The sequence below is a fragment of the Puma concolor genome, chromosome D3 (genome assembly GCF_028749965.1).
Source record: "Puma concolor isolate L17-30 chromosome D3, mPumCon1.1.hap2, whole genome shotgun sequence".
NCBI lineage: Eukaryota > Metazoa > Chordata > Mammalia > Carnivora > Felidae > Puma > Puma concolor.
This window is the reverse complement of record NC_141678.1, coordinates 75,965,454-75,987,131: the sequence shown is the minus strand read 5'-3', so window position 1 is coordinate 75,987,131 and position 21,678 is coordinate 75,965,454. Positions and strand designations below refer to the sequence as shown.

Here is a 21,678-nt window from a genome sequence, read left to right as displayed (position 1 = left end):
GGATCACAACACAAATATCTTTCAACCCATGAATTCCTAATACTACTTAAAAAATAAAACAAATCACATCAAGCATTTACCCTGTTGTTCCTGCAGTGCAGCTCAGGGTATCAGCTGGTGATGAGGGGAAGAGTCTCCTCAGGAGTATTCCAGCTAACAAATGAAAGAGGCATGGTAGCATTCAGAATACCAGGATTCACCACTCTAATGAAAACAAAGGCAGAGATCATCGCAGTACCAACTTCTTAATTTACAGCACAAACAAATCGCAAGGAAAAGCGAAGGAGAGAGGAACCCAGAGACAAGAAGACAGATGGTGCACAGGCTGACCGACTGATAGGAATCCAATGGACTAAAAGAAAAGTAAAAGACATATAAACCAATTGCAATATATGGACTTTTATTTGACCTTAACCTGAATAAACAAACTGTAAAAAAAAAAAAATTATTGGACTACTGGGGAAATATAAATATGGAGTTATTAGGTAATATTAAGAAATAAGTCTTACTTATTTTTGTCATTCTAATGGTACTGTTTATGTAGACAGAGCGTGCGCGTGCGTGCGAGAGCACCCTTTGCTCTTAAGATACAAACTGAGATTGACAGACAAGGGGATATTGTGTCTGAGAACTGTTTAAACTAGGGGGACGGCTATCTGTAGGTATACAAATAAAATAAGACTGTCTGTGAGCTAGGAACTGGTGAAGCTAGGCAACAGGTACACGGAGGTTCGTTACATTACTCTCTACTTTTATGGATGTTTGAAATATTCCAAAATACAAAGCTTTTAAAATTGAATAGGAAAACACATATAAGTTTTATCCAAAACTAATCTATAAAGTTATATTTGGCATTCAAAGAGACCATCTCACAACCCATCCTGACATATCTATGCAGCGATTCCGAGGGGAATTAAGAAAAAAAGATTTACTGATTAATAATTAAGGTTAATACAATTCCTGTGAAACCATCCCTGTTTGATGTGTTTTCTCCCCTCTACCAATCACCACTGAAGACGTCGGGCACGAGGTGCCTGGGTGACTCAGTCGATTGGGCGCCAGACTTCAGCTCAGGTCATGACCTCATGGTTCGTGGGTTCAAGCCCCACATCGGGCTCTGTGTTGACAGCTCAGAGCCTGGAGCCTGCTTCAGATTCTGTGTCTCCCTCTCTCTGCCCCTTCTTGGCTCACACTTTCTCTCTCTCTCAAAAATACATAAACATTTTTAAAAAAAGATGTTGGGCACATGGTTAACAGAAAGGAAAGAGGTAAGGGTGCTTTTGTAAGAAACATTTAAATATGCTTTGGCCAAAAGCAAAAAAAAAAAAAAAAAAGGTAACTCATCCCTGTTATCCTGCTCATATGCCTCGATGGTTAACACTTCAAGAATGAATATTACTATTGTGCCCCATGCAAACCACAGGGCCATGGGCCATGTATAGCCAATGATTAAAGAATAATAATAATCAGGAGGCAAGAATGTACAGAATTACCTAAGAATTCCTCAACCAAAACTTCAACTTTACACAAAATCTCTTGTAAAACGGGTCTTTAAATATTTAGCATGAAAGAAAAAAAATAACCAAAACTCAAATAACATACTTAAGAAGGCACAGAAATAAATTTACTGATTACATAGAAACATATTATAGAAACATTACTGCACTCACGCTTTGGGAGACGGGGGAAAGCACATCTAAATTAACATACTGAGCCTCATCCAATGACAATTCATTAAGTCACATGGGTAACAAGTGATTACTACAGAGCTTTGCCGAGTGGATCATGATTATTAAAAGACGACTGAATGTATTCAAATTCATACTCACATTATAGAGAGAGTGTTGTCCTATCACATCTGAAAGGTTAGTACGTTTGAAATCAAATCATAAAGTATGTATCAAACATTAACGCAGTGTATTCAAGATGGTCTCTGGGCTTCCTGGAGACAATGGTCTCAGGCAGCATGTGCAAGGCACACATCACGCTAGCACTTCCCAAGGCACAAGCTACTGGGAAGCTCTGGAACCCCAGTCATTGGCTGGAGAAGCAGCACGCGACTATGCGTCATAGGTTGCCACAAAGAACCACAAGAGTTACACAGAAACTAAAGGCTGTCCTGCATAATAACAAATTTTAGGAACTGCCACATATAAGGGATAGTCTATAACCCTGCCCTGTATCATTGTGTGTGGGGGCGTGGGGGTGTCATTTGTTAAAATGAGAGGCATTTAGGGAACAGAGAGTGAACTAGTTTTCGACTGCACTAGGTAGAACCTCAGAAGTTCAGAGGTTCTGACAGCACAGAGCCTGGAGCCTCTTCAGATTCTGTGTCTCCCTCTCTCTCTGCCCCTCCCCGGCTCGCACTCAGTCTCTGCCTCAGAAATAAACATTAAAAAAAATTTTTTTTTAAATATTTAAATGACAAAGGAACTATTAGTATTATTTATTTGTTTTATATATTGTGACTGTGGTTATGATTTCACATATAAGTTTGCTATCTTCAAAAGTTTGAAAAACAGATTTGCTCATTCCCGTCCTTTTCCATAAATAGAGACTGAACTAGATAAAGACGTGCTGAAGCCTAGAGATGTCTCTGGGTCTCACAGCAAAGGCTGGGTGAAACAGAACAACATGCCAGACCTCCCGCTGCCCCTTCCACTGGGCATCCCAACTAATACTCTGGTTCAGTAAATTAGTTGCTTATCCATCATCAGAAAAATCATTCGAAAAACAGTGTTTTTCTCCCTAATTATTGTCATCTGCCCGAGCAACTGTGAAACAAATGAATACAGATCCTCGGCGGAGGAGCGAGCCATGTCTGGGATGATCACCTTTCACAACTTCTCTCTCCCGCCTCTCGCCCTCCATCTGAGAATCGCTGCGCCTGAATCTCTTCTCCACAGCAGGGGCCACGGACGAAATGGAATGAGAAAGGCTTCCAACCCTAAGGTGCCCGGCCAACCTCTATCTGGGAAAGGCTAGGGATGGTCTCAGAATCCTGATCATATCTTAAAATAGGTCACATCTGAGATTATGTGGTCACTTTAAACGCTGCGTAAATATGTTATAAGAAGCACCATACTTTAGGTTAAGACTGCAAATGCTCAATCCTCTACCTGTCACCCAGAACTCAGAGATTCGTTTCTAGTTCAGTTCCTCTGATTTTGATATTATTTGTTTCGAAGACTAATCCTTGCTTTCGAGCCAAAATCAAAACCACACGAAACCTCAATAAGACCTGCTAGCCAGCCTCTAGCAGAGAATAAAGAAAAAGCCTTCGTCACTTCATGCCTGAGATAGAAAAGTGTCTCAAAAAACAAGCCAATTTATGTCTTTACACCCCAATCTACACCAGGATTTGTTGAACAATGTTTACTTATTAGAGAGATGTAATTTCATTATACATCATAAAATCAGCAGGGGTACTCATGTATTACGAACCATCCCTCCTCTTCCATTTCCATTCCCTAAAGCTGAGTGTTCTTTAGTACAAGTGCACATTTCAAATACAAGCCACATCATCATTTCTCAGGAAAATGTAAAGTCTTTTCATAAGGCTTACAAAAAAAGAGCTGCGATCATAGCATGGACATTAACTGTAAGCAACAATTTTCAAAAACAACAAGCAATAAAATAGGTGGTTGCAATTGTTTTCGCCTCTAAATCAAGCAAGGAAAATCTTTTCAAGTGATGGGTAGGTTGTATAGAGCAAACACAGAAAATATGTACAGAAAAATTACAAAAATACTAAGTATTGTTACAGATGACTGGATTGGCATTTAACAGGCTGAAAGAAACCAGATCAATCTCAATCTCACTGGGGTCAATTCGGGTGCTCAAACCAATAAAACAAATTTTTTTCTTTATGTTTGTGTACTAGAGGTGCTAAAATATTAACCAAGTCTGCAAATGTCATGCACAATAAAACCATTTATAAATATTAAAACACTTATTCATATCAAAATCTGCTTAACAAAAATAGATAGCAGAAGTAATAAATCATTAGGACAATACTTAGGAAGAATAAAACATAAAATACCATTCTTCCCCCAAAAAGCAAGGCAAAGCAGGGAAGAATGGATTTGGCAAAGATAATCTTAGTATACTTTGATCATTTTAATCCCAGAAATTATAAGCAACGGTCGAACAAAATCTATAATTAGCTATTACAATCAAAATATTACAGGTAAAATAGGTTCACATAATTTTCTTGTAATAACTCTAAGTTACTGTTTTACTTCCAAACTGTAAACTATTCTGTCACATGCAGATCACAAGACGACTTCGAACTAAAATATTAAAACCATGAATTTACACAGAATATCCAGTCAACAAAGATAATGAAATTAGAAACATGGCATAAAATTACAAATGTCTCAGAATCCAATCAAAATTGGATTTGTATGTGCATATTAAGCGTCTAGGGTTTAAAACATCACAAGATAATCAACTCTGCTTTTTGTTCTGTAAAAACAAGTTGAACAGGACTCTGAGCACCTGTACTGGAATAATCTGTACCGGAATAAGGAAAATTTCTATTTAAAAGCTTACTAGACACTTGTTCTATTACAAAGACATGTTCCGGTATTCGTGTGCAGTGTTTTGTAAAGTACTTTATTTCCATTAGCATTATAAATTTTTGTTCCTCAGCAAATCAGCAAGAGACTAATGGCACAAATCAATATCATACTCTTCATAGCAACTAATATTAGGTCATTTATTATAGCAAAGGCCACTAGAAACTCGGCTAAAGGTATATCAGGCATTTCAATTTGAACACCATTTTTTTAACAATGTGTCACAGGTTGAGTGAGTTTTTCTTTTATAAGGTAGTCTTCATAGGCTTAAGTGCCTCCAACTTCTTAGAGCAGGTAGAAATGTAAGAACACCTCAAAAAAAGTCAGCCATGCCTCCTAGGGGTCTTACCACCAACTACAACTCTCTAGAGGTGACCAATTTCTGTGCTGAAGGGAGAGAGACAGAGAGGCTTGTGAATAAGACAAATAAGGAGGGCACAAGAAAATAACTAACATTATTTCAAATCTTTTGGGCTCCAGAAGCTTTTCCACAGGGGCCAATGGAATGAGAGAAAGAAGCATTCAAGGAGTCCCACACTTAAAGGAACCCCCAATCCCTCACCGGGATGCAAGGAAGAAATTACGGAATTTCCTCCTGCCCCACTCCTGCTTTGTTCCAGAGGGAGGAGACCGTCACGGGGGACTCCTAGGGATGACCAGAAACCAGGTGACACAGGACTTCCCTGCCAGCATGAAGTTCCCTCATCCTGTGGAGTTTCTAAGCTACAGCATTTCCTGATGGCAGAGTTCTGTTTACTTAGAGGTAAAGTCTAAATAACCAATCGATCGGTAATGCTTTCAGTTTTAAATTTGCCTTTTTACTACTCTCATTTCCAAGACTTGTAAAAAGGATTTAAGGACAATTACAAGAATATTACATATCACCTCAAAGAACTCAAGTCACATGGAACTAAAGGATTTTCCTTTAAATAGTTGTGACTGATTAAAAAGAAATTGTGTTACTCTATTAGGTTAGTAGCCAAATATAGATAAGTACAACAGTTTAATGCTGCTAAATACATGATCAGTCTAGAGTGCTTAAACTTAAGCCCCACAGTTTGACACTCTAGAAGAAAAAAGAGAAACAAATCCCTTTGGTCCTGACTTAACACTGCAAACAGATACAACACAGATACAGTGCACTTTGCATAATACAGTCTTGAGATGTTCCCTTCTGCCTCTCAGTATCAGAATTTCCACAGAACATCAAGTACTTTTTCTATAGATCACGGTGCCATAATTCAATACTTTCCCTTTCTAATCCTGATGCACACTCCCTTCCAGCTGGCTCTGTGAACACAACGAGGTAACAACCACAGATATTTCTGGGGAAACCTCACCCTTTCCTTTCAGCTGATTGACAAAGTGGGCAGTAAGTACAAAAGGGCTGCTTTAGAATTTTCAGTTCTTCATGAGCAACCAAATGGTTTTCCCTTTTGTTCCCCAATGTTAATTAGAGTATTTTTTCTGAAGAAGAGAGATACGCACCCAGAATGCAACAAAAGACCTGAGAAAGTAGTCAAGGAAGCAGAACGTGAAAAGCCAACAGAGACACCACAAAGTGTTTACACTAAAGTTTAAGGATTTTTGCCCTCCCCCCCACCCCCACCCCTGCCCCAATCAGAGGGCTCTTACTCTTAGCCAATTTACTCTTATTTTATATTTAACTCAAATAAGTTTGGCTGCCTGGCTTCCACACTCCTGGGACACTGAAAACAGTAAATTAGCCATCAGGGCAGAGAAGCTCTTAGGGGTGAGGAAAAACAGCCCACCAGCAAAAATTGGAAATAATTCCCAGATAATAAAAAAAGGAAGAAGGAAGGTTATTTTTAAAAATATGAAACGTGAGAGGCAATTCAGTCTGGGTCCCTTAGGTTAAGATAAACAGGTCCACTCTCTTCAATAAGCAAATGGCGGTAATTTTACAGCACGGGCCAAAACAATAACTCTGGTCTTTGAGAAGAGGTTTAAAAAGCCAGAGACACTTTGAAATATTTCAACAAAATGGTTAACATTGTTTACAAAATCCAAGCATTCAGTGACTTTTAAACCCTCAGTTATCTAGAAAATCATTTCTTAGAAGGCTGTTAGAGAATTCCAAAAAACTGAGGCATACATAAAAAATAAAGGAAGGAATGTTGTGTAGTTTAAGGCCTCTGGGAGTGGGGGAGAGAGACTCACTTAAATCATATTTAGCAAACCCCGTCCTATCCCTTCCCCCTCCTTTCCCCAGCAAACCTTGAAAATACCTGCCTACCAAAGAATACATTAATATTTAAATCTTTACTGACTGCAGATACTTCCCCACAACCTCTACAATATACAGTTCCGCCATCTTACCTTCTTGTGTATTGTTGGTCCATCCACATATGTGCTCAGAATGACCACTACCTTATAATCATCAGAAAAGTGACTTCAATTCCAGGTTAAAATAGGTACTACAGTGTGGCTTGTTGAAAGTCAAACCCAAATCATTTACCACGAGTGTCTTTCACTGAACAAAGAAATCCTATTCTGTTTCCAAGGGGGATAAAAAAGACGAGCCTAACCCTGGTAACCTTAACACAAAAGGAAGCTAAAAAGGCAGGGACTCGATAAGAACAAAGGATTGTTCTTTCTGATGACATCAATACGTATTAAACACGATGTGTTACACATCCTTCTATCAATATCTGAGATGATAAATTTGCAAATTAATACTACATTGGTCATAACTGCATAAAATTACAATGGCACCCTCTTTAGAAGAGATTTTGATTTATATAATGGTAGTAACTTTTATGTGTTTAATGTTTCTGAAATTAAAGGAGGAGATGAGCCACGGTGCGCAAGCAGAATACAACGTACGAGAAATAATTACGCTTGTGACCTCATGCCCTATAAGGTCACTCTGCATCATAGGCCAAAGGAAATCAGGAACCATCAGCATTTACCTCCGAGTGGTCACTGCCTGGAATGAAGGGCAAGCGTGGGTATATTTCATAAACCAGCAGGAGCTTGACCTCATAAAAAAGTCAATTATCAAAATGCTACATGTAGAATGTCACAAAAAGAAATATATAAAAGTGGGTTCTGCAAAATATCTTCCCTTCAAAATAAATCTGAGACAACTTAAACAGTTCATTTTCATCTGAATCGTAACACGTGTCACAAAGTAACATTAATCCTGTTAGTAAAAAGAACCCGCAGAATTTATAAAAAGTATTTTGTAACATAAAACATTATAAATACATGCTAAAGAGTGACAACTCAAAATATTTACAATATGTACGTAAGTCACTATCACAAGAATGTATGCAATATTTATAATTCCAGTCCTGTTACCAGTACAGTAAGAATCACAATACACTTACCCACAGATATTCTATCAAAAATTAGGCATCAAAAGTTTACATACTGCCTGCATTTGTAAGGGATAAAATGTTTCCTAACACGTTCTGGGACAGGGCTCCATCACCTGAAGCAAAATTCTCACATCACTCAATTAGGACTTGGTTTTTATGAACATTTGTGAACTGGCTTTTCAGTTAAGGCAGACAATTGCTCCTTTTTCCTCCCTAGTGATTTCTGGTCTACGGCCAGAATCCCTGAGCAATATAAATTCACGTGAATTCCGAGGCAGTGACAATAACGAGAACAAAACTCCAGAAACCAGCAGAGCAGAGGAAAGGGGACAGCCGGCCAACATTCACTAGGTGTGTAATATACTGTGCCGGATGCTGTACAGAAAGTTCCTCCTTGAACGCTCTCAACAGCCCTAAGAAAAGCAACTGGCTTCTGGCCCACTGCTTTCCTGAGGTTCTCAGAAAACCCACACGAGGCTTTTATTGCATAATGTACCTAAATAAAATTCCAGAAGACCCCAGTCAGTATGACCAGTTGGCTTGTCATCTTAGTCCCAGCTCAGTGACTTACTGGCTGTGAAGTGAGAGAAAGGTACTTCCCACTTTAAACCTCAGGCTCCAGATCTCTAAGGCGAAGGACGATCACAGTCCATCAGCCTGGTATGATATTCTGCTCTTCAAGCAAAAGCATTTTCAGAGTCTCAGACAAATATCTAACAAAGGGACTCTTAGATCAAGCTCAGTCATAAGTCAGGAGCTGCCAATACCGCATTGGGAATTATTGCACATTTTTAAATGCTTAGGATGATTAAATTATAAAAAAATATCTGATGAATGATGTATTTTACCAGATACAGCGCTTAATATTTTACCTACTTTAGTAAGAAGACTCCTATGCTAAAAATGGGTTTTTAGTTTCTAAAAGAACATTTTATGCTGTTAGCTCGCCACGAGAATCATCTCCTCAAACATTAATGACCATGGTGGACGCGATTTCACTACAAGCATGTTATGGCAGGTGTGGGCTGTCCACCAGCTGGCTCCATAACCTTTTGATCCCTCTGGACAGCAAATCTGTTCAGCAGCCCTATGTGGTCATTTCTCATTTGTTGTATGCTTTCTTCTCCTTTCACACTTTCAGAATCCTTACTCCCTCAGCTTGACATTCTTTTATTAAAATAGAAAGCTCCCAGTAAAGCAAACTAAAACTAATTTTATACTCAGGCAATGTAAAAGTTCCAGAATAGATTAATCTATGATAGCAAGAGTTGTTAGTGCAAGCTGTTTTAGTCACACGGAGAATACATGTTTATACTTTCACTAAAAATACAATAACATTAAGTGAAAAGATTAAAATTTTAAGTAAGCCAGCATTCCATTAATTAATAAAGTACTCCAGGATATTGTAACTAAATATGAAGGACTATAATTTACATACATGGAAAGGTTGAAATCTGACCTAAGAACAACCTAGTTTATACTTCAACGATGACGGGAACCATTACAGAGTAATTTTCTTATAGTTATGTTTCTGATTCATTTTGTTGTTGTTAAATTTAATATGGCTAGAAATTACAGTCTGAAATCAGGAGTAGCTAAGGCACATATCTACTCATTCTTCTATCGCCACCGCCACTTTAAGATCTAAGGCTGCTAGAGGAGGCAAGGAATAAAGAGTGGTTAAGACAATAAGTTTTGTAGTCTGACAGTCACTTAGTAACTGAGGGACCTTAAGAAAGTTCTTTAATCTCTCTTGGCCTCAACTAACTCATCTGGTGGGGGAGTGGGGGGGTGGGCAGTGACACTAGTCCCTAGTTTACAGGCTTACTGCAGCAGTTTAATGAAATAACACAGACCAGGCACTTGGCAAAAGCCTGACAGAGAAAGTGTTCAATTAATGGTAGGTATTGTGATTATTTTCCTTATACTGTATCCTCTCTGGACCCTCTAACAGACCTCTCACCTAGCAACATATATACATTCTTATCATTGTTTCAGGGAGTAATTTGTGGCTACATTACACTTTTATCTTGTAGCAAACTCATTCTCTTCTTTCCAGGAAAATAAAACAAAATGGCATTCACCACCATTGTTAATGGTACCTCTCTTCCCAAACTGTCAAGAATACACTGCGCGCATCTTCGGTGTTTTTCATAGACCTTTCTGGGTAGTCCGTAATCAAGCCTTAGAAATACCTTCTATTCCACTCTATCTACATCTAGGTCTGGGTCCCATCTCCCCTCCATAGTAGCTGCCCAGCTACTCATTCTGCTTCAGCCCACTCTCCCACTGCAGTCCATTCCAAATAAAGGTGTCCGGAAATGGTTTCTAAATATTCCATAACAGCGTTCTCCTTTCAAAAGGACCTCTGATGATTTGCTAATGTTTCCTCTTCAATGTAGTCTACAGTGTTTTACTCATAGTTTGTCCTTAAATTGAGGCATCTTTTATTCAATAAAGTTTATGATGAGCTGATGAGCTGTTTTCCAGAATATTATAAAACTAATAGCCACAAGTTACTGAACAAATAGCACTGTTCAGGGCTCTTCAAATACGAGAGTCACCACTGACAAACAGCTGGTAGAGTTATACCAGTTATAACAATTATAGTCCTTTTGGGATCCTGTTTTCACATCCTTCTTGTACTATCATGTATTGTCTGTCTTGACACATATAGCGAGCATCTTATTACCAAGAATTTCGTATTGGCAAAAACCATTTAAAACAAAGCCACCTGAAACCCAGGCCAAATTTTCAAAGTAAAAAGTTTTAAAAGTTTCATTAAGAATTTAACCAAAATAAAATAAAATAAAATAAAATAAAATAAAATAAAATAAAATAAAATAAAACTGATTTTGTTTATACTGCATTTGGCCTAGCAGCATGATTACAAAGATTTTATGCTGCAAAAAATATGCAAACCCTTCAAGAACTTTTCCCAAGGTCTTTCCCAATCCGTTCAAATTATTTTCTTCTAAAAGATCTTCACAAATTTTCTTTCTTAACAGTACACTGGTCTAACTCTACCCAATCTTTATTTCTTAAGAATTCACAATTCCAACTTCAACTTGGAAAGGATCTACCTTCTACTGCACTTGCATATCATCAGATCACCACACGCTGGCATCCACAAGCATAATAATGCAACAGAGACAGATGCTACTGTTTAAATAGAGTAGGATTTTTGATTGGGATTAATTTTATAAGAGGGGCACCCGGGTGGCTCAGTCAGTTAAGCGTCCAACTCCCGATTTCAGCTCTGGTCATGATCTCACAGTTTGTGAGATGGAGCGTTGAGTCAGACTCTGCACTGACAGTGCAGAACCTGCTTGGGGTCCTCTCTTTCTCCTTCTCTCTCTCTCTCTCTCTCTCTCTCTGCCCTTCCCCTGAGTGTGCTAAGTAAATAAATAAACATTAAAAAAAAAAAAAGAGGTCAGTCCATTAGAGAATATTCTGATATATATTTTTTAAATCAGGGGCGCCTAGGTGGCTCAGTTGGTTGAGCGGCAGACCCGCTCAGGTCATGATCTCACAGCTCCTAGTTCGAGCCCCACGTCGGGCTCTGTGCTGACAGCTCAGAGCCTGAAGCCTGCTTCAGATTCTGTATCTGCCCCTTCCCTATTCATGCTCGCTCTCTCTCTCTCAAAAATAAATAAACATTTAAAAAATAAATAAATAGGGGCGCCTGGGTGGCGCAGTCGGTTAAGCGTCCGACTTCAGCCAGGTCACGATCTCGCGATCCGTGAGTTCGAGCCCCGCATCGGGCTCTGGGCTGATGGCTCAGAGCCTGGAGCCTGTTTCCGATTCTGTGTCTCCCTCTTTCTCTGCTCCTCCCCCGTTCATGCTCTGTCTCTCTCTGTCCCAAAAATAAATAAAACGTTGAAAATAAATAAATAAATAAATGAATAAATAAATAAATAATAAATAAAATAAAATAAAATAAAACTCCAAACCATAGGGATTTGGAAAATGAATGCATAGAATTCAAAGATCCCTTATTGTGACTTTCAATGACTCACTTTTGTTGATAAGTAGTAGTGAGCATATCTGTGAGTTTAGTACTTTCTTCGTACCTAAGCATCGGAAATCGGAAAGCTTTGCAGAGAACTCTTACGTGATATGACATGGTCCATATACTGAGGTAAGTACGGGGCCCAGGCATCAATGGCTTCCTTCCGTCCCGCTTGCTCAATTCTTCTCAGTTCAGCTAGAAGCAGGGCCTGCGCGGCTTCTCTGACCTGAACAGGAAACAGATCCAAATGAAAAAAACAGAAAGCAGATCAGTTGGAGAGGTGTTTAAAAACTGGAAAGTTCATAATGAAATGAAGCTAGAAAATATACAAGTCACATTAATTTACGGGAGAAAAACTACAGACCAAATAGTGAATTAAGTATTTAAAGTAGAATAAATTGGATGTGGGCAAATGAAAGACATTTTAATGAATGAGCTCACTGAAAAATATTTTAACACTAATATACAGAATATGTGAACATTTACGCAGCGTTGGGTTTAAAACTTCATTTTCCAAAGCCTTTGAAACATTCTTGCACTTTCATTTAGCATTTTCACTTTAAAATCTCCGTGTCATTGATCCTGTTGAAAGTCACTGTTAGAACTGTTAAATGTATCTTCTCTTTTAGCCTGAAGAAATTTAACCTTATCTAGTGAGTTTCTTTGTATGATATATGCTAAATCAGTATTGTTTATACAAACTTATGTATAACTCCGCACGATTCATGTGTCCCTAAGACCTGCTTAAACAATTTGTTTTCAACAAATAAGCAAAGTACATTCTTGTGTACTAATACTAGTTCTATAGAAGGAAACTAGTTGTCAAAGTTACATCATCCCAGTTTTTCCTTCAATGCGGCACACAACTTTTATTTTGCAGTTTTAGTGTTCTTTTGGCAAATTACCACAAAGCACAGAGTCAAAGAAGCTACTCAATTGTCAAGTGGTGTATCAATCAATTTATTAACTCTTTATAACTGAAAACGTAACTCAGCAGTGTCTGATAAGAGTTTAAATAAAAATTCCTTTTAATTATAACTGATTTTTGAAGTGAATTCAAAAACAATTCAATGCAAAACCACGAAGATTTGAGTATGGTGTGATTCCACTTGGAGATGAGGGAAGGGAAACCAGATGCAGGGAATATCTATATTTTGATAAGTTCAAAATCTTGAATGATACAAACTGCTATAGGTAGACAGGTCAAATGCCATAATAAAGGAAATCCCTATAAAACATTTCCAAGTTCCTGGTGATATTATATTCCAAGCAGTATCTAATACAGCAGAAGTCCATTAACACAAAATAACAGCTACCATTTATTGAGCTCCTACCATGTGTCAGGCTCTGTACTTACTGTTTCACTTGCATTATCTGATTTGATCCTGACAGCAATCCCATGAGGAATATATTATTATCCCCACTTTGCAAATGAGCTTCAAACAGGTTAAGTAAATTGCCCAGGGTCACAAAGTTAATAATTGGCAGAACTGATATTTAAACCCAGGTCTCTTCGAATTCCAAAGACTTTTATTATAACACAGTACCTTCCACTGGACAATGGCTATTCACTCAGAATTTGATTGGTGTAATTACAACCCAGTGTGTGATTTGGGGGGAGGTGTATGTGAGCATGGATGTATGTGTACAATCCATACAAAAACCAATACTTAAACAGTTCCAGGAAGTATATGAAAGCTTTTGTCAAATATTCACTGGATTAAAAAGTAAACAAATTCGCAAGCTGTAACATTACTGTTTGGTATATAAACTGAGGAAAAAAAATCAGAAACCCATATTTTCTGTCACATAATAAACTGGTGAAAAGAAATTAGATAAGTATTAACCATTTCATCTCAAATTTACACATGTCTAGGGCGCCTGGGTGGCTCAATTGGTTAAGCATCTGACTTCGGCTCAGGTCATGATCTTATGGCTTGTGAGTTCGAGCCCTGCGTTGGGCTCTGTGCTGACAGCTCAGAGCCTGGAGCCTGTTTCAGATTCTGTGTCTTTGCCTCGCTCTCTGCCCCTCCCCCGCTCACACTCTGTCTCTGTCTCTCAAAAATAAATAAACATTAAAAAAAAATTTACACATGTCTAACGCGTTCATGTTTTTGTTTTCTAGCCATATCACAACGACGTTACCTCCAAGCATCGATCTTGCCATCTCCGAGCCAGCATCTCTAGAAGTGGAGGCCTAAACTTGTCCAATCCCAGCAGGTCTGGCAGCATAACACAATGCATAGCAGCCAACTGACTCCATCCTGTTAAAATGTAACATAGTATAAATACTTTAAACATTTTGGCATTCCCTAAAGATTTTTCTTCAAATATACCAAAAACCAAAAAAAAAAAAAAAAAAAAAAAGGGCAAATGTGCTAAATTGTATTGTTAAGGATTTCCACTTTTATTAGATATTTTATACAAAGAATTATATCAAATGTAGTTCATCTCTAAATCAAGTAATTGGTACTTATAAGAACTTTCAAAGTCTTAAATAAAAATAAATTTCCTCATAAAGTACATTCAAATTCTACAAGGAAAACAAATTTCTAAGCAGTCCCTCGAAGATAAAATATATTCAGGGTTGAGAAAGTGTAGAAATAAACATGTACTAGAGTAATAGACTTAAAACCACTTTCAGTTAAAAGGGCATTCACACAGATATCCAAAGATAAGTTCATGTCACTTAAGGCCTGGCCATCTGTGTATGACCACCTTATCAGTCAACAGAGATGTCTTCTCTTGTCTGTCTTCTCTTGTCTGTCACAGGGCCTTTAATTAATACTTATCGACCTCTTTTCTTACAAAGTGAACCAGATATTTAATCACAATCATAACTGAGTAACATAACATCAACTTTGAGGGGAAATATGAATTCAGACATTTCATAAAATAAAAACTGGATAATCTAAAATTTACAAAATCTTAAGCATCATTAACTTTAATTTATGGGAGTAAAAGTTATTTTTTTCAAAATTCTAATCCATAATATGAAACTTAAGTATATGAAGAAAACAAGCACTGTAAGTCACTGCGATGTCTAAAAGCAACACTACCCAGACATTCTCAAATAGTCATTTCAACCCTGTTTTAAAGGTGTCTGAAAAATATATACACAATAAATGCTTCAGTCTTCCCAAATCACGCATGAAGCCGCTATTAGTCCACAATAATTACCATAACACCTTCTGGGGATAATATTTAAAGAAAAATGACCAAGAATGAATGCAAAAAGAATTGTCTATTACCATATACAAGCTGGGTTATCTGTGATCGCAGAATTTTAACAAATCAATGTTTTGAAGTAATCTAAACTGTAGTCTTCTAAAACAACAAGAACCCAGGGCGCCTGGGTGGCTCAGTCATTTGAGCATCCGGCTTCAGCTGAGGTCATGATCTCACGGTTCATGAGTTTGAGCCCTGCATCAGGCTCTGTGCTGACAGCTCAGAGCCTGGAGCCTGCTTTAGATTCTGTGTCTCCCTCTCCTGTCCCGTCTCTTGCTTGCGCGCTCTCTCTCTCAAAATAAATAAACATTAAAAAAATAATAAAAATTAAAAAAATAAAATAATAAGAACCCTACCATAAAATTCAAAACTATTACTGGGATTGTTAAAAAAAAAAAAAAAGAGAGAGAGAGAGAGAGAGAAAGGGGGAGAAGGAGAATGAGTGACAGATAAGGCACCTATCTAAAAATTCATCCTTTCAATAAGAAAATTCTCATCAACTGAGAATGTATGATTACATAACTTAGGTGATGAGCACATACATTTCAGATTACAATTTCTTTCCAAAGAGGATATATATACATACATAGAGGATATGTACATATATATCTATACACACGCAAATATATATGTAAACATAAGTTACCACCTAATAATTTCTTTAAGTGCTTTAATGTCTCATGAAAGTATGAAGCGTATTTATGAGCTAAATTTTAATAGGATAATGATTCTCACCATGGTCCAAAGTCAACAGCTTTTTTTTTGAACAAATTACTATCTTTCACAATAGCTTAACAAACATGACCTAACTATTTTTGCTAAAACCCAGTGTTAACATACTAACCTTAGTACATGCCTATGACAGGGAAGCCAAACAAAAACTAAGTTACACTTTGGTGTTCCTGTGTTTTCTTTCCAAACGAGGGCTACTTAGAACATGAGCTCTCTACGCTTAACGGATATTGTACCATTCTTTCCAGTTGAATGGACTGGTAATGCTGCTTTTTAATAAAGAGTCCGAATCAATCTGGGCTACGTTTGAGATTTTGTAAATTTCTTCCTTTTTATATTATACATCCTGGTGAAGGCTGAGCCCATGATGAAGAGAGTGGATGTAAGTCAGAGGTCACAAGTTCTGTAGGCTTCCAGGCAGTATAAATAATCCTCATGGGAAAAATAGGTTTGTGGATTCCATTCACATTTTCAGAGCTCCAAAAATACTTGCAACTAGTCTAAATCCACAGGGATAATATGGTAGTCTAACTACATCTTAAAAATTGAAATTATGGATTTTTGCCTCATCCAGAAACAGAAACAGTAAGGAGGATAAACAGGTGAATTCCTCACAGTCTGTAATCACTGGTGCTAATCAACATTCTGAAGACTTTTCATATGAGAATGTAGAGAGGCCCCTCACATCTCCCCCTCACCTCAGAGTAATGGTACATGCAAAATAAACTCATTAGTTCTAACACCAGAGATCACATGACAAACATCACTATGAAAACCAATCCACCTTTTAATATCTACTTCACATCAAAGATCGGCATCTCTGCCCTTCTTTAACAGCGTTCTAGATTATAAGAAACACAATTATGCCAGCCACGAGTAGCATTACATTTTCGTAACTGGTCCTCAGCACTGACATTAGCAAATCAAGTTATAAAACGGAAACTTTAGGATATCACATATAACAAAACAGATAAATGTATAAATTAGATAAAAAGAACATGTCATATCAGAATAAAGCACAGACTGAAAGGGAGTTGTTAGAAAGTTGAGAGAGAATACCTTCATTTACTAAGAAACAGGTATGTAAAGCAGGAGTAGAAGCAGGGTCAGAGCCAGAGTGATCAGCATCAGACCGAGCGGAAATGACAGGAGCAGGAACTTGCAGAGAAAACAGAAGAAATAAAGAGGAGAGAATTGAGGTACAGCAGCTTCTGAAAAAAAGCTCAGTATTAGTGAAGAATGAAAAACAAAATTAGCAAAACATAGTAAATGGAGAACTGAAAAATGATGTTTTAATCAGAAGGGCATGATCGTCAAGGATTACAGCAGGGAAATGATACATCTGGACAGTAACCACATTGTAGTTCAAATTCTATTTAATATTCAAATTTATCAATGTATCAGCTAATATAAAAAACAGTTCTAAAACAACTAAGACTACAATGAAAAAATGACAGACATTAAGGATTAGCAAAAATATAATCCAATTTTTAAAATGTACCACAAACTGAAAAGTTTTTGCTGGTCTTCATATTGTCGACTACATTTTTCTAATAATTTATTTCCTAACTTTACGTGTAAGTTATTTTCTTAACATCTGAAACCAACATCCACTGAGATCATTTCAATTTTCCACACTCATTTTATAAAAATACAATTTAAAACACACCAACTTGTATAGAATATATGTTCTTTTGTGAGAAGAACCCTAACATAGCTTCATTCTTTGAAGTTTAAAAAATATTTTTTATGATACAAATGCTTTATATTATAAATTACTGAGTGTTCTAATCCTTATATAATACATGCAACAACCCACACCCCACACTCCCAAAAAGTAATGTTACCAGGAAAATGTTTCAGCTTAAATTATCATATGAAAAGGCAAAAAGACCGTATGGCACACACATTCTACAACTGGAGGTCAATGTTAAGATTTAGAGGTCACCATTTGACACTTCCTTCCTATGGAGAAATTACCATATGTCATGCACAAGCATCTTCAAATTAATCCCTCTCCTTTCTTCTGTCATTGAACAGCAATAGGTTGGGGCTCCTGAACAGATTAAGCATTGTCCACTGAATGATATGTTTGTTTTTCATGCAGTGAAGTTCCTTTGTAGCTACAGGACAGCTGCATGAAAACAACTTTTCATAATTTCCACACAAATGCGTCATAATGTCAATCAGGCACGCGTGAGGTGGTAAACAGCACAACTAAGAGAAGCACATGAACAGTAATAAAAAGCAGGAAATCCAATTCCATAAACCCTAAGAAGCACATCTTGCACATATGAAAGTTTCATTTGGGAAATTATATATTTTTTTTATTATCACAGGCCTGTTTTTTGTTCCTTATGAAATTAAAATGACTTTATAATGTTATGTTTATGAAAAACACAGAGCTTTTAATGGCATATTTCATAAGATCTTCAAGAATTCTATTGTAATCTTATAAAGAAATCTCAAATATTTCTTTTTTTTTTTTTTTTTTCTCAACATTTATTTATTTTTGGGACAGAGAGACACAGAGCATGAACGGGGGAGGGGCAGAGAGAGAGGGAGACACAGAATCGGAAACAGGCTCCAGGCTCTGAGCCATCAGCCCAGAGCCTGACGCGGGGCTCGAACTCAAGAAATCTCAAATACTTCTATGTTCCACTTAATAAATTTTTCATTTTTTAAATCATTTTTAATTATGAATTCAGTTATTATGGCCTAGAAAATATTCACTTCCTTATGCAAAAAAGTTGGCAAGCCTGGTTGGCGAAGAGAATATTGTCAGGCTTTAGCTTTCATGCTACCAAAATTGTTGACAAAGTTCCTCTGGTGATTTTCAACAAGTGGGACTTTTTTCCTTTTTAAGAGAAATTATAGAAAAGGAGAAATTATCATCATCCCTCAAAAGGCTGTGGTGACTGTATCTGATTTTTCTCTTAAGTGAGAGGACACCAGAATTAGAACGTGAGGAAATTCCATACAAATGAATAAAAGTGCAGGACGGAGTGACCATTACCCTGGCCAGGACAAATAAGTAGTGGGATAAAAGCACATCTTCTCTAAGTCACAGCATAAAGGAAAGCAGAAATGCTACTGAGGAAATTGCTAGAATAAGTAATAATAGGTCTTAATAGAATAATGTTCAATATATGTAAGTTTATTTTTATAATACATGTAAGTTTGTTTTTAAAAATCTCTGCTCACCAAAAAATATTTCATTCAGCCTACTTCATAACTAAAACTGCAGAATCTAGAACTACTTTTATAATTAATTGAGAATACTCAAATTCTACTTGAGCTTTCAAAACTGTTCACACACAGAAAAAAAATCAGCAACAGAAATTTAAAAAGTACTACTTCTAAAATAAAAAGCTCAAGATTTAATGACAAATAAAAATGTGAAGAGGTCATATGTAGCACTGAGTATTAAAAATGTATACCATAAAGCATAAATGAGCATTTGGTTTCTTAAAAAAAGCGGCAATGATAATGATCAACTGGCTTTCTCTTATTAAGGATTTAGTAAAACTTAAGAGCAAAGTCTCAACGCAACTTCCAGTGATGATAGAAGTGGCATAAGTTCTATTATTTTACCTAGGAAATTTCCTTAATTTCGCAGCTAAGATCCTCTCTGACTACTTACTATCACATGAACAGATAGGCAAAGATAAATGAACCCATGGGGTTAACACACACGTGCACACATGCTCTCTCGCTTCCCATTAGATAGCATATATACATGTACAATACCCAGGGTTTTCTGTTTTTGAATAAGCCTATTTCAATCTTCATATGAAATCGGACTCTGAATTCCAGTGTTCCCTACTGCCATTGTGACATGAAGAATGTATCAAGGACAGAAAGTGAACTTACTTTAGGTAGCAAGTTATTGGTCTAAACCTCAGTAGCCTCCTGGCACAAGAACACAAACAGCCCTTTCAATACATTTTTTAGGCGGAAAAAAAAATCTAGAAGATAAAGATTTCTGTAAAACCAAACGCAATGCTTAAAGAAGTTTTTCCAAAGCTTAACACTAACATATAATTAACATTATTTAATAATGAATCACTTTATCTAAAGAGCTGTGTGATAATCATGAAGCATGGAGAGGGGTGGATAGAGGAGAAGGAGGCATTCCACACTAAGTCTTCCATCCAAGAGAGATCTTAGAGTAACATCTGCCCTTTTATAAACTTCCTTTATGTCTACACTTCTATGTCTCAGGGAGTTGAGCATTCTCATCATCTTTTAAATCAACATGAAGCATTAGGATAAATTGTTGATCAAGCAGTCTACAGAAAAAAGGGTTTCCTTAAAACACCATGGAGAAAGAGCACAAAAAGTCTAACGGCAATAAGGAAGTACAAAGGTCCAGGAAATAGAGAGGATAAGCACCTACCGTAAAGCAGAACGAATTAACAGCCCAAGATGCTGTTCTGACAGACATACATCAAGGCAAAATAACAAGTGCTGATAATGTTTGAAAAATAGTAACTCTACTTAACCTATAGATCACCACTGGATTATATCAGACTTGGAATAAGTTCAGATGCAATGACTTGGCCTATAACTCCAGCCAGTGTTCAAAAAATAAAACTTAAAAAAATGTTTAAAAATCCCACTTCTGTAAAAGGTCTCCTTCATTACTAATATCCAAAATACATAAATGAGCTAAGACCCAAAACAATGGGGGCTGGGGGGGGAGAGTCTGAAGTTTACTGCAGTGAAAGTAAGGCTATTAAATTTTTCTATTTCATTTAATTAACAATAAGCCCCTACTATGTGCCAGATATTGGGCTAAGCATACAAAGAACTCATAAAGATGAGCCAAAGTTACTCAGTTACTGAGAGTCTGGCAGGAAAAGCAAATAACTAATTAAAATATTATCATAAATTACACTTGTCTGAATCTCCTCCATTACATAGAAGCTCCTTGAAGGCAGAGATTTGTTATGTCAGCCTTGTAGATTCAGCACCTAGTTACTGACATACTGACACTAGAAACATAGAGAGAAGGTATCTATAGATCCATTCATTCAAGTATTTATTGAGTACCTTCTGTGTACCAGTCACTGTTCAAAGCACTTGTGCCAAATTAGTGAACAGAAAGAATAAAAGTCTGTCCTTTGAGCTTCCAAAGACCAAAGTGACATGCCAATTTTTATTAAAAGGCATATAAATTCAAACACAAAATTTTAAGGAGTCTTCAGGTCCATCCAATAACCTGATATATGTACTCCATATATGTTTCTTGCTACAGACCCTGGAAAAAGATGGTGAGAAATTATTGGTTAATTTACATAAATGCTTCCTGAAATAATTTAACAATGACTACTTCCTACTTCAAGTTTAGACAACCTGAATTAAATACATTTCTGAAAAATAAAACAGCAGATATCGTTACACAACCTTAGAACCTTAAATTGCTTAGATTTGCTTCCACACCTACCACTGAGTAAAGACACAACTACCAGCACAGACACAGTGTCACAATCAAGATAAGCACTAGAGACACAGACCAAAGACTTATGCCATGAGATTACTGAATTGATCAAGAGAAGTACAGTATGTCAGAATGTAGAGAAGCCTAAAGCGATGGGCAGATTTAGGGCTGTATAACCATGAACAAAAAGTTAGTTTGACATCTCTGATCCCTTTCTCAAGTGAGATGTTTTATAAAGCGCACAATTGAGTATCTAATAAATAAAAACTGTCTCTATCAAAAAGTACATGACTGGTCAGTAAATGTTAATTATTGGCAAAGACTGAATTAACAAGCCCA

General features: G+C 36.9%; 1 protein-coding gene across 5 annotated transcripts in view; it reads right to left on the bottom strand.

Moving 5' to 3' along the window:
• The window catches only part of WDR7 (WD repeat domain 7), a 353,231-nt gene that overhangs the window by 219,135 nt on the left and 112,418 nt on the right, over window positions 1-21,678 (bottom strand). For 4 of the 5 annotated variants that reach the window (XM_086683081.1, XM_086683085.1, XM_086683082.1 and 1 more), the window contains 3 exons: window positions 16,956-17,054; window positions 14,082-14,200; window positions 12,039-12,162 (listed from right to left, as the gene is read on the bottom strand). In XM_086683081.1, the coding sequence (XP_086539207.1) occupies window positions 12,039-12,162; window positions 14,082-14,200; window positions 16,956-17,054 (342 nt within the window). The remainder of the gene's footprint in view (window positions 1-12,038; window positions 12,163-14,081; window positions 14,201-16,955; window positions 17,055-21,678) is intronic. The other variant, XM_086683084.1, reaches the window with a different exon arrangement.